Source organism: Nothobranchius furzeri, chromosome 17 (genome assembly GCF_043380555.1).
Source record: "Nothobranchius furzeri strain GRZ-AD chromosome 17, NfurGRZ-RIMD1, whole genome shotgun sequence".
Classification (NCBI taxonomy): domain Eukaryota; kingdom Metazoa; phylum Chordata; class Actinopteri; order Cyprinodontiformes; family Nothobranchiidae; genus Nothobranchius; species Nothobranchius furzeri.
In genome coordinates this window covers 57,838,465-57,854,555 of record NC_091757.1, presented here as the reverse complement: position 1 = coordinate 57,854,555, position 16,091 = coordinate 57,838,465, and the positions used below count along the sequence as shown (strand labels likewise).

The 16,091-nt window shown below is 45.2% G+C and overlaps 1 protein-coding gene across 2 annotated transcripts; it reads left to right on the top strand.

Moving 5' to 3' along the window:
- The first annotated feature begins 370 nt into the window (after positions 1-370).
- LOC107394333 (zinc finger protein 462) lies at positions 371-10,118 on the top strand. 2 transcript variants are annotated; one of them, XM_015973244.3, is made up of 11 exons: positions 371-464; positions 775-834; positions 913-5,687; positions 5,779-6,035; positions 6,180-6,298; positions 6,485-6,625; positions 6,714-6,957; positions 7,928-8,070; positions 8,154-8,380; positions 8,535-9,495; positions 9,603-10,118. In XM_015973244.3, the coding sequence occupies exons 2-11, from the start codon at positions 825-827 to the stop codon at positions 9,716-9,718; spliced, it is 6,993 nt and encodes a 2,330-aa protein (XP_015828730.3). In that variant the 5' UTR covers positions 371-464; positions 775-824; the 3' UTR covers positions 9,719-10,118. The 2 variants fall into 2 exon arrangements, 1 of the variants encoding a protein (XP_015828730.3); XR_011517079.1 differs by lacking the exon at positions 9,603-10,118 and having other exon boundaries at positions 8,209-8,380; positions 8,535-8,672.
- The last annotated feature ends 5,973 nt before the right edge of the window (positions 10,119-16,091 follow it).

Genomic DNA, 16,091 nt, shown 5'->3' with positions numbered 1-16,091 from the left:
GGAAACAACATAAGTAGGTGGAATGAATAATTAGTAGCACATTTTGAAAATGGATTATACTTTTAACAGTGTACAAATAAGTACTTTTAAAATAATTTAAGTTGAAAGTTTGCACGGTTAAAATCATTATTGTCCGCATTCATCTTTATATGTAGCTGTCTTGGTTTTTAAATGAGACAAGAATTATGGCATCATTGTTTAATGTGAGAGAAAGACAATAAAAGTATAATTTTTATGACAATTTTATGAGAATAAATAATAAATCAATGTACAAGTTTAAACTGTGGGCGGCAGTAAAGACCTCACACGAGACGTTCAGGTTCAGATGGAGAGGTGGATTTTGAGGAGGAAGACAATAGCTGTTGCACCGCGGGAAAGATGGCGGAAACGTGAGGTTCGTCCGCGTTATCAACAACAAAAGCCTTTCTAAACATCACAGACTAGCGTCGTGTTTCTCATTATACGTGAGTACATTAAATATGTCCAGAGTTTGCTTCCGCTTGCGTTTTTGCCAACCTGACTACGTTTGGTTAAGTTTTGTAGTTTCTTTCTAGCGAGGACTCATTTTACGCTTCCTTCCTGTCGACCGTGTTTGCAGAGAAAGTTAAACAGACCCCGTTGTTTTCTGGACTCGCTAGTATATTTGTAATGAAATACACACACGCAGCTTTGCGTTGTTTTCTAGTCTGTTGTGTGGTTATTTATCTAGGAGTTGTTGCGAACTGATAACTAAGTAGTTGTGGAGCATAGACGTATTTACTTCTGCCGTTTCAGATGCTGTACAGCTGCCTCTTTAGCCAAAGCAAACGAATAAGGAGTACAAGATGCAAAGCGGTATGTTTTCTAAATTCAATACTTTTTATCCAAGTCAAGCTGTATGCTTCAACTCCTTTTAATATGTTTTACTTTTAGATCAAGGGTCGAAGTCCCATCATTGTCCTAAATGTTCACTCGTCTTCAAATCTAAGGTCTATCTTTTTGATCATCTCAACAAAGTGCATTGTTTAAATGTTGATGCTGCCCTCACAAGTGCTGGCTTGAAAACCGCTGATATTCAAAAAGCCGCCGCTGACGAGAGCAGATGTCCAGAAAATAGTGTTTTCAAGTGTCAGCTCTGTGATTTTGCAGCTTTTAATCTGGACGTTTTAACCGAACACAAGAAACAAAACCATGAAAACCCGACAGAGTCTGTAGTCAACCATGAAACGGAGCCTCCAGAATCCAAAATAATCAACACTTCAACAAACCAATGCAACAGTGAAGCGGAGGATGAACCCTGCATTGAGACTGACCCAGTACTTAACTGCACATCTAACTCGTCCAAGGATCTCCGAATGTACAAGAGGCCGCTGCAAACTGCCACAAAAGTATCTTCTGGATCACCTGATTTAAATGAGCACCCCTACGCAAAGGTAACTGATAATTCCAAAGGAACTATAATTTTGCAGGAAACGGCCTCGTCCAGCCTCAACCCCATCTGGAGCGGTGTGTGTAAAGTCACTGCAATGTCTGTGATTGATATCTCCCATGTCCAAGCTGATCATCATCTGCAAGAAGATCAACTTAAGCCTAAGGAACAAAACAAAGAAGTTCATAATCAAGGGGACAAGAGGGGAAAAGGACTACTAACCCCTGATTACAACTTTGAAGGCCCTTCTGCTAAAAAATTCAAATCAAAAAATCGGGAGACCGAACTTCCAGAAAGCAAACACGCTAATCAGCAACCATCAGGTGGCACCGAGTTTTCTTTTGAAGTCAGTGATGAGGAAATGGAGAAGAGTTCTGTCCTTGTTAAGGAAAACCCACCAAACCCAAGAGTTTTCTTCTGCAAGCTCTGCGATTACAGTGATGGGAGCTTTAAATGTATAATATCCCATTATCAGAATTACCATCCTTATGTAAGATCCAACTCGTCCTTCATTCACGACTCAAATGATCAAAGTGCAACCTTTCGTTGTCTCGAGTGTCCAGTTGAGTTTCCAAGTTCAGTTGATCTCAAGTGGCACTACACCGAAAAGCATCCAGAGGCTCCAGATGTGTTTAACCTGCAGTTAAATGAGCTCAGCTTGGCTTTTAAGTGTTTTTCATGCTCATTTACCACTAATAGATCAAAAGCTTTAGGAGAGCATTACAAGGAAAAACATCCAACATGTGAAATAGATAATTCTTTGTTGTTCTGTCAGTACTCGGTAAGCAAATGCCAGGAGGAGTCACCCCAGGTTCAAACATGTCAAAAAATACCCAGTCCGGAAAAGTCCAGAGAGCTGTCTCCTGAGAGGGTCGTAACGCCTTGTAAGGATGTGAAGGATGAGCCTTCACCACAGCAACCCTCCCCCATGCCAGCAGGGACACTGTATAGATGCAAGAAGTGTGAGTTCACGCATAAGTCGTCTATTGTTATGCATGTGCATTACAAAAGAAAACACCCAAATAAGAAAGTCACTTTAGATGAAATTAAACAGGCAAACCACAAAAATTCCCTTGAAACATCACCGATGATGCCTGAAAACGAGTCTTCGGAGAAGGCAAATGACAAACCGGAGAAACCTCTGCAGATGAAGATTAAGTTACCGCCACTGGAGTCCAAACCCAGGGTTGCTAAGGATCTCTCAGAGTCATGTGCACCTAAGCAAACTGAGTCTGTGCAGGATGAAACCCTGAATAAGTCACCTAAACCTAACAGAAGAATGACTTCTGAGTTGGACCATTCAGTGCCAGGTTCAGCGGAGGAACTATATTACTGCATGCACTGTGACTACACAAACACCCAGCTGAAAAGTGTTGTTGGGCATCATTGTTCTAAACATTTACCGGCGTCTCGGCAAGACATCATAGAGTATAGTGCTGATGTTAGAAACAAACTGACGAGTACAAATTCTGCTAAAGCCCGAAAGGGGACTAAAAAAAGCAAAAAGGTTAAATCTCAGTATGAAGAGGAGGAGGATGTAGACGCCTCGGGGCAAAAATCTGATGATTATAGAGATGCAGAAACTTTGTTCTACTGCCAAAGGTGCAATTTAGGCAATCCAACCTTACAAGGAGTCCTCAATCATCAAAACCAAGTCCATGAGACCTTAACTGTCAAAGCTGAAATAATCATGAAGCACACAGCTTCAATTCGTTCAAATATTAAAAGGTCAAAATCCCGTGGAAAGTCTAAATCTCCTACATATCTACCGCTTCCTATTGTTAACAAAGGAGACGAAAATAAGTATTTCTGTAACTTATGCAACTTTAGACAAGCAAAGCTGGTCCAGGTTTTACAACATTACTCCAAAACACATCAAGGCAGTGCCAATAAGTCTGCTGTTGTCCAACAGTACACCAACAGAGTTCTCAAGTGGCTGCAGAAGTCCCTCTCGAAAGCAGCGGCAAATCACGAGCTGCTGCAGAAAACTGAGAATGGAAAGAACAAAGCCAACAATTCCATCAAGTCTTCTAGTTCAGTGCCACCAGCAGCAGGACGCTCAGACACACACAGGAACCTGAAGTGCAACACTTGCTCGTTCAGTACTCCCTATGTGTTTCTTTTGAGGGCACATTTACGGAACACTCATCATTCAAATCGACCGGTCAAAGACGTTTTGGCGTTCTGCTTTCGGCAAGGAGCGATAAAAGAGGGCTACCACTGCGAGTGGTGCGTTTTCAGTCACAAAAATGCAAATAGAGTTTATAAGCACTACCAGGAATCGCACCCTCAACACACGTCAAGCCTCGAGTACATTCATGCTCGGTTATATGTTGGGCCCAAAAAAGAGCTACTGCAAAAGGATACGCCCAAAGTAGAGTCGGCACATCCTGGAGATGGTGCAGAGGACCGTTCAGCGTCCAAAAGTTCAAAGCAAATTGAAAGTGAGACATATTCATGCACCAGATGTTCTTTTAAAAGTAAATCTAAGTCAGGTCTTTCACGGCATACTAACGAAATTCATCCCGTACTTGCGAAAGACAGCCGAGATTCCCCGAGTCGCAAGGAAGCAAGTGCAAGAAGTCAACTGGAAGAGCTCAGTGAAATGCCCGGGGTGTTTGAGTCTTTCCAAGTGCCTCTTGAAGAAACAGAGGAACCAATAACATCTTCCACAGCGTCTGATACCAAGCACAGTCCCACCACTCACTCTCCAGCAAACCGTGGAAAATCGTTCGATGCAAAAAAAGGGGGGGGGGACCCTGCAGACACCCAATCACAGATACACGTCTTCAAATGTCGATATTGCAACTACTTCAATACTCTTTCTCAGGGCATCCTCACCCATTGTTACATGAAGCATCCATCCCTCACCTGCAAGACGGACAGCCTTCATTTGAGTCCAGCTCGAATACATAAGTGCAGGAGAACGAATGAAGCCGGTGAGAATGTGAAATTCAGCGGGTACATGTGTAAAACCTGTCCTCAAATCTTCGAATCGAAGTACGGACTGAACAAGCACTGTGAGCGGGAGCACAACAAGACGGTCAGACCTGTTAGTAAAGTCAAATCGGCCATAACCCCAGCTAAGCCTTACAGCACGCACGAGTCCGTGTCCAAGGCCTCATTCTTTAGTAAGCACAAGTACACCAAAGTCAAGTGCCAGCACTGTTCGGTCTTTTGCAACACAAAAACTGCTCTCCATCGCCACATGCAAAAGGAGCACCTGAATACGTTCTCAAAGGACTGCCTGTTCAAGTGCATGCTGTGTCACAAAACCTACTTTGTTAAAAATAAACTCCGAAGCCATTATCTGAAGTTTCACGGAAAGCCTGCCTTGTTGAAGCATTATGTACCGGTGCACGAGCACCCGTCCAGCCAGCCAGAACCTCGGGACCGCCTGCAAGAGCAACTCAAGTCAACCGAAGGAAAACTGTTGATCTACAAGTGTCCACGCTGCTCGTACATTCATGTAAGCCACCATGGGATCCTCACTCACTGCCAAATGAAGCATCCAACACATGTAGCAAGAGGCCATAAACTCGAAACGGGTGAAATATTGATCTCCGATATTGTCAAGTGTTCCGATGGAAAAGGAAAATACCAAAGAGGTTACCAGTGTAAGGAATGTCCTCAGATTCATCCCTCTATGGCCAGCCTGAAAGCTCACCAATGTAAACATGGGAAGGTGGCGGCTTCGGATGACTCGCTGGAAAACCCTCCAGCTTCAGAGTCTGAACCTGGACCCTTGAAAGACCAACCAGTGAGAGAAAGTACCGCAGAACCCGTCCCCAGTTTGAGCACGACGAAGAACAACGAATGTTTGTACCAGTGCCAAGTCTGTACGTACAAGACGTCCACCCGACCGAAGCTGCGGGATCACTACAAATACACTCACAAGTTTAATGCAGCGTCTGTGTACAAGCTGCTGGAAAAGTACAACAAACGCAAACGCAACTACCTGCTCGCCTACGCCGAGTACAAGAAGAGCAGAGACATCAGATGTAAGGTGTGTCCAGACCTGCTTTTTGAGTCATGCCAGTTGCTCATCGATCATTATAGTACTTTTCACAAGTTGAACAGCAAACTGGACTTCACAGTGCTGTCGCTTGGACTGAAGTATAACACCACAGGGCTGTACAGGTGTGCAGAATGTTTGATACAGTTGAACGGCACCAAGAAACTCTGCTATCACCTGGATCGCCACAAAGAAATGGTGACGACTAAGCGGAGAAAGGCTACACCTGCTGTCGGTACGCCGCTGGATCCTAAACCCAGCGAGGTAAGTTGATGGCACACTCCTGATTTTTGTTTCTGCCTCACCTCGGAGCTACGTTTGTGGCTTGGTCACTGTGAGTTTGGGTCACTTGCAGGTCCGCAGACGAGATAAAGGGCCCACGTTTGAGCTGTCCAAGTGGAGCAGCGCACCAGCTGAGGCCATCGTTCCACCGCCGAGTCCTCGGTCCCCTGACAAAATCACCATGGAGGAGTCTGAGGCAGATAACCAACATCCTTGTCAACGGTGTCACCGAGCATTCAAGTCACTGAGAGCGCTGCAAACACACGAGCGCGGCCACGCAGCGCTAGCTGCCATCCGGAAACGGGACCGAGTGTCGAAGCTGAATCAGGAGTAAGCGAGTCTGTAGATGTCGAACGGTAGTTTCTGACTCTGGTTTTATTTAGTTTGACCTGCTATCAGACATAAAGGTGGGGTTCAGGTGCATCAGTGCTACTTTGTGTTGTCAGATATTTCATCGTTGCTTTCTTTCTCCAGCATCAAAGAGTTCATTCTGTACAAGTCCGGGACTTCCAAGCCTTTCCGCTGCAGCTGCTGTATTTATCGGACCAACATCATCAATCTCATGCGAAGTCACGTTCTGAAGAACCATCAAGGTCTGGCATGTTTCTTGAGCTTCCTCTCATGTATACGACATCCCGCCCTGCGTGGAAGAGCTGCTGGTAGCTCTGTTGCCTCGCAGGCCAGCTGCAGCTGACTGTTTTATTATGGTTGTGTCCAGACTGCTCCTCGCTACTACGACCACTGAATCCCCTCTGAATAATTTATGGTTTCATGTTCAGATATCATTCAGAGGACCAAGGAAAAGGAGGAGAGCAGCAATGAAGACGAGGAGCAGCCTCAGAGGGAGGAAATGGAGCCTTCTGAGTCGTCTGAGAAGAGGAACTCACCTGAACCCGACGAAGACCCGGAGGAAACTGAAGGCGAGTCCCGATGTTGAGTCTAAGCACGTTGTGAGTGAAGCTTTTGCTCTGGAGGTGTTGGCAACCCCCATGTTTTGTTCTCCGACAGAATCGGAGTACTCGGAGCACGCCGATGTGCAGCGGCAGCTGAACCACTACAGCCTCGTGGCGCAGAAGAACGATAAAACCAACGGAAACGTTTTGAAGTCGCTCTTCCTTGAAAACTGCACTCTTTACTGTGAAATCTGCACTTTCAACACAGAACATCTGTCCAGCATCCGACGGCACTACATGAACCGGCACGGGAAAAAGCTGCTCAAGTGTAAAGACTGTGAATTTGTCACTGGCTTACGGTGAGCTGTTGCCCCGTGGAGCTCTGTGTGGTGTTGGGGTGTTGGCGCTGTCGCAGCTTGGTGTGAACCCGCGGGTGTTCACACTGCTGGTGGTGTGTGGCGCTCTGCTTCTACCAAAATATAAGATTGATGTGCCAAGTGTGTAAAACGGTTTAAGTCATGAACTTTCACACATTGTTCCAGTCTTAATAAGCACCTCTGCAGTTAAACTAGTTCAGATTATAAAATAACTGCATTGATGTAGAAAATGAGACCGAATCGTAACGGCAGAGGAATAAAGCCATCAACAAGCACGTTGCACATCATCCGGTAGGAGCACGCGTCCACTGGCAGCCGTGACGTCACACGTAGAAGAAACGAAGAAGGGCTGGAGCAAACTGGTCCTGAAAGCTCTTTGATGGGTTCAAACTAAAATAAGTCACATTTCAACAAGAAATGTCTGTAGAGTTGCGGCGTGCTGCTTTCTGAGGTCGACACGCGCAGGTGTACATGATGAAGGACGCTGGACGCTGGAACGAGCAGCAGTTTAGTTTAAAGCTGCTGAGGGAAACGCCCAAAGAGAGGTCCCCCCCTCTTATGGGCCATTCCCATCTGTACCGGGTCGGCCCGGGCCGGGTAGCGTAGGTTGTTTACATATCTGGGTGGCCTGGTATTGTTCCGGGCCAACCAAGGCTCATTCTCAGCCCTCTTCTGGAGGGGGTCTGCTTCAGGCCGACCAGGGCCGACACACCCACTGCTGACAGCAACTTCACACCTTCCATTAGAGCAAGCCTCTGATTGGTGGGTAGAATCAGCCCACATGGGCTTAAGGCAACCGGGCCAGGCTGGGCCGACTGGGGCTACCCGGCCCGGGCCGACCCGGTACAGATGGGAATGAGTTAAACATCAGGAGAGATCACTAGTTTGTAATTCTTTTCTTGTCATTGAAATGTTTTAAATCTGCAGTTTTCTTCCTTCTCGTGTTTGTTAGGAAAACTCTGGAGCTGCACTCACAGATGGGCCATTCCACCTGCGAGTCCAAACCCACGCATCAGCACATCATCCGCTGTCCCTTCTGCCTCTACCACTCCAAGAACAAGAACAACATGATCGACCACATCGTCCTGCACCGTGGTACGGCAGCCGCCTTCATTCCCCTCACTCACCTCTACTGCATGTCTCCTTATCTCCACTCCTTTTGGCTCTTTGGTTTCCAGAGGAACGCGTTCTACCTGTTGAACTGAACCGTCCCAAACTCTCCCGTTACTTAAGGGGAACGGTCTTCCGCTGTCACAAATGCACCTTCTCCAGCGGTAGTGCTGAAACCCTGCGTCTGCATATGCTGAAGCACGGCGGCGGCATCCAGCCGTACCGGTGTCGGCTGTGCTACTTCGACTGCAGTCAGATGGCTGAGCTGGAGGCACACCTGAGTGATAAGCATCAGGTGAGGATTAGTCTCCAAGGCCTTCTCCGCATCACTGAAATTCCCCGGGAAGTTAGCAGCTGTACTCCAATGAGAAGCTCAGATAGTGATGTCAGTGGTGCTCTGTGGGGCTCGCTGGTGGGATCCATTTAACTGGTGTTTCTTTACTGGGCAGGTCCTGAGGAACCATCAGCTGGTGAGCCAGGTTGACGCATGCATCCCTAACGACAAGCAGGCAGAAAATAAGGAGTCTGTTTCTGACCGTGATGAAATTCCTCAAAATGACCTCATGGCAGAGTACGGCGCTCGAGACACCATGTTTCTGCCCATCGAGGAAGCACACGTGAAGCAAGAGCGGGAGGAGGAGACTTCTGTATCGGACGTTCAGCCTGATGATGCCCAGCCACAGAAGAAGCGCCAGCAGGACTCGCCAGCAGCAGACGTGCATGTGGCTTTTGCTCTCTCTGCTGAAGGAGAAGGTAAAAGCATGCACGAGCGCCTCGGCGGTCTAGAGGAGGAGGAGAATCCAGCAAGACTTACAGGTCAACTGAAAGAGGAAGCAGAAGAAGCACAGGTCGATGGGCTGGGCTTTCAAGAGCTTCAGCAAAAAGGGCAAATCAGCGAGGCCACTTCAGAGGACGACGCAGAGCGTGGAGCCTTACCGCAGGAAGAAGATGGCAGCAGGTCACACGACTGGGAAGACCGGAAGCCGACCATCAAAATAGAAAAAGTAGAGACGGTGTGTGCTGATCAAGACCTGAGGGATGAGGAGGGCAGCGCCGCCTGCTCGCCGAACCCCACCACCAACTCTGTTTCAGCAAATGTGAGCAGTGCACAGACAACTCCAGGGGGTTTGACGTCCGAGAGGCGTTCACTGACCCATTCCACTCGCTACACACAGCAGAAGTTCGACTGGAAGAGCCATGTGGGTGCTGGGTTGGAGAGCTGTGAACCAGAACCAAAGCAGACTCCATCAGACTGGAAGGACACGATAGAGCCTCGTGGAGAAGTGCCAGCACCTGAAACCGAGCGTCACGAGGAGCAGCAGCAGGAGGAGACGGAGCTCCTGGCGCAGAAGCAAGATGCAAAGGATGAGACTCGATGCAAGGAGCAGGACATTCCAAATATGTGTGATGGTAAGGATATAGATACGAGTCTGTATTTCCAGTTTAAACAGGAAAATGTGGCTGCACGGTAAAGACAACAGAACCTTTAATACGCTCTTCACCTCTTCTCTCCACAGCAGACGAAGCTGCTGGAGTCCCGCGTGTCGACAAACCGTTCACGTGTCATTTCTGTGGGCGAAACCTGACTAACGCCGCTGAACTGAAGCGTCACGTCAAGCGTCACGGATTGTAATCCCGTTGTTGCTGTTTGGATGTTGTCTTTAGCTAACGCCGCTACTGAACTGGCTTCCTTGTGGATCTGAACCCTTTTGCTGAGGAGCTCCACTAAATAAAACTTCAGAACAAAACGGAAGTCACAACAAATGTTTAGACTTCGTTTAGTTTTTATCACAGTTTTAAGATTAGAGTTCAGCAGGAGTTATTTTTAAATCAAAAATATAAAGTATTACTGTTATTTCCACCAATCCTGTGTTTTTAATCCTTTCTGTATTACAACCGCTTCACTTCCTGCTCTTTATGTTGGTTGTGCTGCCTTCAGGCGCTTTTGGATGTTTGACTTCTGTCGTCTCATTTCAGAAAACTTGGTCTGCGTTTTTGTTTTGTGACACGAATAAACAAACGTTTTTCACTCATCAGCCATCTTCGTAGTTAACAACAGTCCACTGGCTCTGTTAGCGACAAGCTAGCAGCCTAGCTGCAGGGCTGCCCGCTCTCGCCCGCTGGGCGTGAGTGACTGTTTTCACCCTCTCACGCCACACTTCTAATTTCTCACGCCGACTAAAAGTTTAAGCTTTGGTGACCTTCAGATACATGATGGAGTTATATAAATGCGGACAGAATGGGATGCACGAAATGTCGTTAATATCTTTCTTGTCATTTTTAACACGACTGGACCGATGTGAACTACCAGTATTTTCTCCCAGCATGTTTGCGGGTGTGTGTCTGTTTCAGAGGTGGAGGTGGGTGATGATGTGTAATTGCTGTGTCATGTGACCTTAATAGTAATCATCTCAGAAGCGTGTGTGTGTGTGTGTGTGTGTGTTTATTAGACCGACGCTTTGATCCAAAGCGATGCACGATCGGTAACCTGGGGCGTGTTGTGGTCTGTGGGGGGAAACCCACGCACGCACGGGGAGAACACGGAGAAAGGCCACAGCCGAGTTTCGAACCTGCAACCTTCTTGCTGCGAGGCAACAGTGCTAACCACTGCGCCACCACACAGCCCAAATAATGTATATAAACACACACACACACATAAAATCTAGTTTGCACTTCATCAAAAATTCAGCTTGCATAATTTTCAGTCTGACATCTGCTCGTTTCAGGAGCACGAGCGTCCGCGTATGGACGTATAAACGTTTTAGTATCGGCCGTAACAGCAACGTTAATATCTGTATCATCCCAAAGTCTCGGTGCATCCCTCATTAAACCGTTGTTGTGGGTTTTTCACATCGATAACTGATGACCGCATCCATCTGCCTTCATGTGTCGTTTCACCAAACCTGACCTGACTGGCAGCCCAGCCTGAGTGCAGCTTCTGTAATACGGGAGAAAAACTGGGTTTGCTAATTCTTTAAAGGGGCAGCGTGTAAGAACAGAGAACATCCCTCACGAGCTAATGTTTCAGTCACTGTGGAAGGAAGACGTGCGGTTAAAGGTGGTTTGGAGTATGAATGAGTGAATGCGTGTGATGTGATGCTCAAATGTGTGTTACTTTACGACGATGGTGGAGGCTTGTGTATGGAGATAATGACAAATGTTCTTGAATTACCTAAAAAAGGGTTGAGGAGGAACAACATTCAAGATCCTGGTTCTGGTCTATAGGGCCTTACATGGACAAGCACCGTCTTACATGGGTGATCTTAGTCCCTACACCCCCAGCAGGTCCCTGAGGTCCAGTGATCAAAGCCTACTGGTTGTGCAGCACCAGGCTAAAGGTCAAAGGTGACAGATCATCTGCTGCTGTGGCCCCCAGACTCTGGACCTCTCTCCCCCTGAGCCTGAGATCAGTGGACTCAGTGGTCTCCTTTAAAAAGCAGCTGAAGACTCACTTGTTCAAGCTGGCTTTTGTATGACCTTCTTCACCTCTCTCTCTTTATTCTGCTCTCCCCACCTATTCCACCTTCCTCAGGATCCACTGGTTTCCCTCTTTCCTGTTCACTCTCTTTCTTAACATTCTTTCTTTTAAATCACAATTGCTCATTTTTGCTCATTTTAAATATATTTTTAAACATTTTCGAAATGCTGTTTTATATTTTTACATTTTTTTTGTTTGTTTTTGTGAAGCGCCTCGTGATTTTTATCTTGAGAGGCGCTATAGAAATGATATTTTCTTCTTCATAAGACATAAGATGCAGGAAGCAGCAGAAATGACATCCAGATTTACAGATAATGGTTTTCTACTGAAACACTTAGAGGAGTCAGTAGTTAGCCAGGTGTAGAGGGGTGTCGTACATATAGAGCTGACAGGAATATAAAAGGAGGAGTGGCAGCTCATGTTGGAGATCACATACCAGTAAAGGTTAGAGGGGATTTAGAAGTAATCTGATTACAGGTGCATTTACCTCATTTAAAGCCGCTGTTAGTTGGGTGCTGTTACGCCCGCCTAATGCAGACGTGAAATATGTCAACATGTGAAGTGACTGACAGAGTGTGTGATGTGGATGATGGGATTTATTTACTGGGAGATTTTAATATTGACTGGAATAAAACATCATGTGCCAACAGACGTATATTGTTAGCGACACAAACTTGTAACGTGAAGCAGATGATCAGGAGCCCAACTAGGATAAGTACCAGGGCTGATGGATCAGGATCAGCCGCTTGTATTGATTTAATTTGTACAAACGCACCAGCAAAGTGTTCAAAAGCTACGACGGTACCGGTAGGCTGCAGTGATCAGTGTAGTAGCAACAGGCCGAAAGACAAAAACGCCTAAATCTGGTCAGAAGATCATTTTCAAGCAGATCTTAAAGAACTTGGAGTGGAATAAGCATTGCATGGATGTAAGCTGCATTGATTGGTGGATAATTTTGAAAGAGATTGATCCTAATGAGGCTCTAAGAGTTTTCTATAAATGATTAACGCCGGTCACTGAGAGACATGCACCAATAAGGAAAGTAACTGTGAGGAACTCGAAGGCTCCTGGTTGGATGAAGGCAAAGGCAGAAGCGATGAAGTCAGCAGACACGGTGAGGTGGGAGTCTTATAAGAAGCCGAGGAATCAAGTCACTAAATTAAGTAGAATAAACAGAAGAGTGTTTTAAATTGATTCTGTAAAAGGGGATAATAAAAAATGTGGAATACGATTAATGAATTAATGGGAAGAAAAGGAACAGCATCTGTTTTAGAAGTGGACGGGAGAGTTCTCACCAAGCCGAGAGAAATCGCTATTTCAGCAACTATCATAGCAATAAAGCTCTAAATATAAGGGAAGGACCTGGTTTTGTGCATAAAGATGATTATCTGGTGAATTAATAAGAGAGAAAATTATGGCAAACAAGACGTGTACATCTTCTTTTGTGACTGTAGATGCAGATAAAACAGCACAATTACTTCAGGATGGTGAAGAAAAACCAGCTGATGAATCGGAGATGAAGCCGGTAGCTGATTTAATTTCCATACCTGTGGCTCGCGTTATTAATACAAGTCTAGGAGCAGGTGTTTGTCCATTGGAATGGAAAATAGCCAAAATAATCCCAACACCAAAGAGCAATAGAGAAGGGTTAGGGTTAGTTAGCTCTTGGTAAGATGGAGTAATATGTGAACAGATTCAAGACTACTTCTGTATAAATGGACTGAATTCATCAACACGCTTACAGGAAAGGGCTCCACGGCTACCGCTCTTGTGCAGATGACTGATGACTGGAAGACAAATAGATAATAAAATATTAGCTGGTGCAGTGCTGTTAGACTTAAGTGCAGCTTTTGATGTACTAGATGTGGTATTGGATAAGTTGCAGTGCTATGGATTTGAATCGACTGCCATAACATGGATGAGCAGCTTAGGATAGGAAACATGTAGTATATTTCAATGGAAGTTATTCTGAGCAAGTAGTGGTGAGCTGTGGGGTGCCTCAAGGGAGCGCTCTAGGATCATTGTTGTTTTCCGTCTTTATCAATGACTTACCTCTTAGTTTACATCAAGCTACTATTACAATGTATGCAGATGACTCCACAGTCCATGCCTCTGCAGACACAGATATGGATTTAAACGGGATTCTAAATGAGGAACTAGCAGTAATAGACACACGGATGACTAGAAATAAATTCGGTTTGAATAAGAAAAAAACAAAGTGTATTATTTTAGGATCTCAACGTTCCTTAAAATAGAACCCAGTGTTAATGGTAGGTGACACAAAAATAGAGCAAGTCCATCCATCCATCGTCTGAACCCGCTTTGTCCACGTAGGGTCGCGGTGGGCCGGTGCCTATCTCCAGCAGTCAACGGGCAATCAGGCAGGGAGAGAGCCAGTCCATCGCAGGGCAACACAGGACAAACAATCACACACACACACACACACACACACACACACACACCTAAGGACAATTTAGACAGACCAATGAACCTAACAGACAGGTTTTTGGATTGTGGGAGGAAGCCGGAGAACCCGGAGAGAACCCATGCATGCACAGGGAGAACATGCACACTCCATGCAGAAAGATCTCAGGCTGGGAAGCGAACCCAGGACCTTCTTGTTGCTAGGCAACAGCTCTAACCACTGCGCCACTGTGCAGCCCTAGAGCAAGTCACGGATGTTAATTTATTGGGGGTAATAGTAGACAACCAAATGTCATGGAATAATCATGTTGACCAGGTATCGATGAAAATGGGAAGAGGGATTGCTGTAGTTAGAAACTGTAGAAAGTCTATGTCTAATCAGCTGCTAAGGCAAGTAGTCCAAGCTTTAGTTTTGGCAAATCTGGATTATGGTTCTGTAGTCTGGTCGAGTACATCGGTGGGTAACTTGGCCAGATTACAGGTAGCTCAGAATAAAGCGGCTTGTCTGGCTTTGCAGTGTTCATATAGTACTAGTATAAGTGTAATGAATTCTCGTCTATCATGGTTTTGTGTGAGAAATAGAATGAAGTATTCACTTTTGTGTTTTGTTAAGAGAGTAGTGATGACTAAAGTACGAGAAAATTTCTATTCTTCTCAGATATACATCATCATTCCACCCTAACGTCACTCTATAGAGATAAAGCTGCCGTCCCGGTGGAGGGTAACTCTGAAGTGCCTTTTTTCTTCCCTCCACCTGAACCAATCCTCATATAAACCCTCTGATCTCCATGAAGGTAGCGCGACTCGGGTTGCAAATGACCACAGTCACCAATTCTTGTCGTGTCTTTGTCTTTGCCCATGTATGTCTGATCTCTGAATTGTGTGTACTGAAACTCTAATTTCCCTCTGGGATTAATAAAGTATTGATTGATTGATTGGTTGATTGATTGATTGATTGATTGATTGATTGATTGATTGATTGATTGATTGATTGATTGATTGGTTTGTGTTACCTAGGTGTCGAACAACTTTAAAACAAATAACTGTGAGTAACAGAGCAATGATGGCTTGGAACACGTTACCTATAACTTTCTAGTATTGGAGGATAACTTAATTACTTACAAAAAGAAGTTAAATATATTTTTGTTGACTCAGCAGTAGAAGTGTTTTTATCTTAAGAAGAGCGTTAGATTTATGTTTTAGTTATGGGAATTGTTATTGAACATGTGAAGGAAATGTCCGAAATGGCTGATGCAGCTTTTGCCATGGTTTGTAATTATTGTGTAACTGGAGCAGATGTTTTTTTGTGTTTTTTGTTTTTGTGATGTGAGAATGTTTGAGTGAATTTTATTGTAAATATTGTTGCTGTATTGTGGTGTCGGACCGCAGGAAGAATGGTTGGTGTAAGAAGCAGCAGCTAATGGGGATCTAATAAATAAATAAATGAAATATCCATCTGCTGCGGGCATTGTCAGTTTTTCTCCTTTCAAAACAAAGGAAGGAGGGACGAAACTACTCGGTGAGCGTGGGGTTGCCGTGTCTCCTGCGAGCTAATACTGCAGCGCCCACAATTATAATTTAATGAAGGCTGGTAAAATTCTCCAGAGTGGTTTAAAGTGGTTGCAGTAGCCAAATATTACTACAGGATGTTATTTTTGCTTCATTTCTACATAATGCACCTTTAACAGCAAATTCTGATTTTAAGAAGATAGTGTAAAGTTAATTGTTTAGGATTAAAACAACGCTCGGTTCATCATAAACGGTGACCATACACCTTTTTAAAAGGTATAGTTTTCAAGAAGAGATTATAAGATGATTGGGATAGATGCTGAAGTTTGAACTGTAAGATAAAACTCATCATTAACCCTCTGGAGGCAGGCGTTGCAGACTTGCAACGTTTAAACCTGCCTGCCTGGTTACTCCACACACGTGTTTCAGGAGCATTTTCAACTCAGAAGTTCTCCTGAAGGACTCAGTTGTTCGTCCTTTTATCAGAACTTGTTGTGAGCCTGAGAGGGTTAAAGGAGAAAGCTTATTTAGGTGTGAAGCTGAAAATTACGAGCCGCATAGGATCCCTTGAAGGGGGCGTTTTTATATGAGTCGT

Excerpts from the sequence above, each read along its gene's own strand:
- LOC107394333 (XM_015973244.3), top strand. Across the intron at positions 5,688-5,778 it reads TGGATCCTAAACCCAGCGAG|GTCCGCAGACGAGATAAAGG; the intron begins GTAAGTTGATGG and ends GGTCACTTGCAG. Across the intron at positions 8,071-8,153 it reads CCACATCGTCCTGCACCGTG|AGGAACGCGTTCTACCTGTT; the intron begins GTACGGCAGCCG and ends TTTGGTTTCCAG.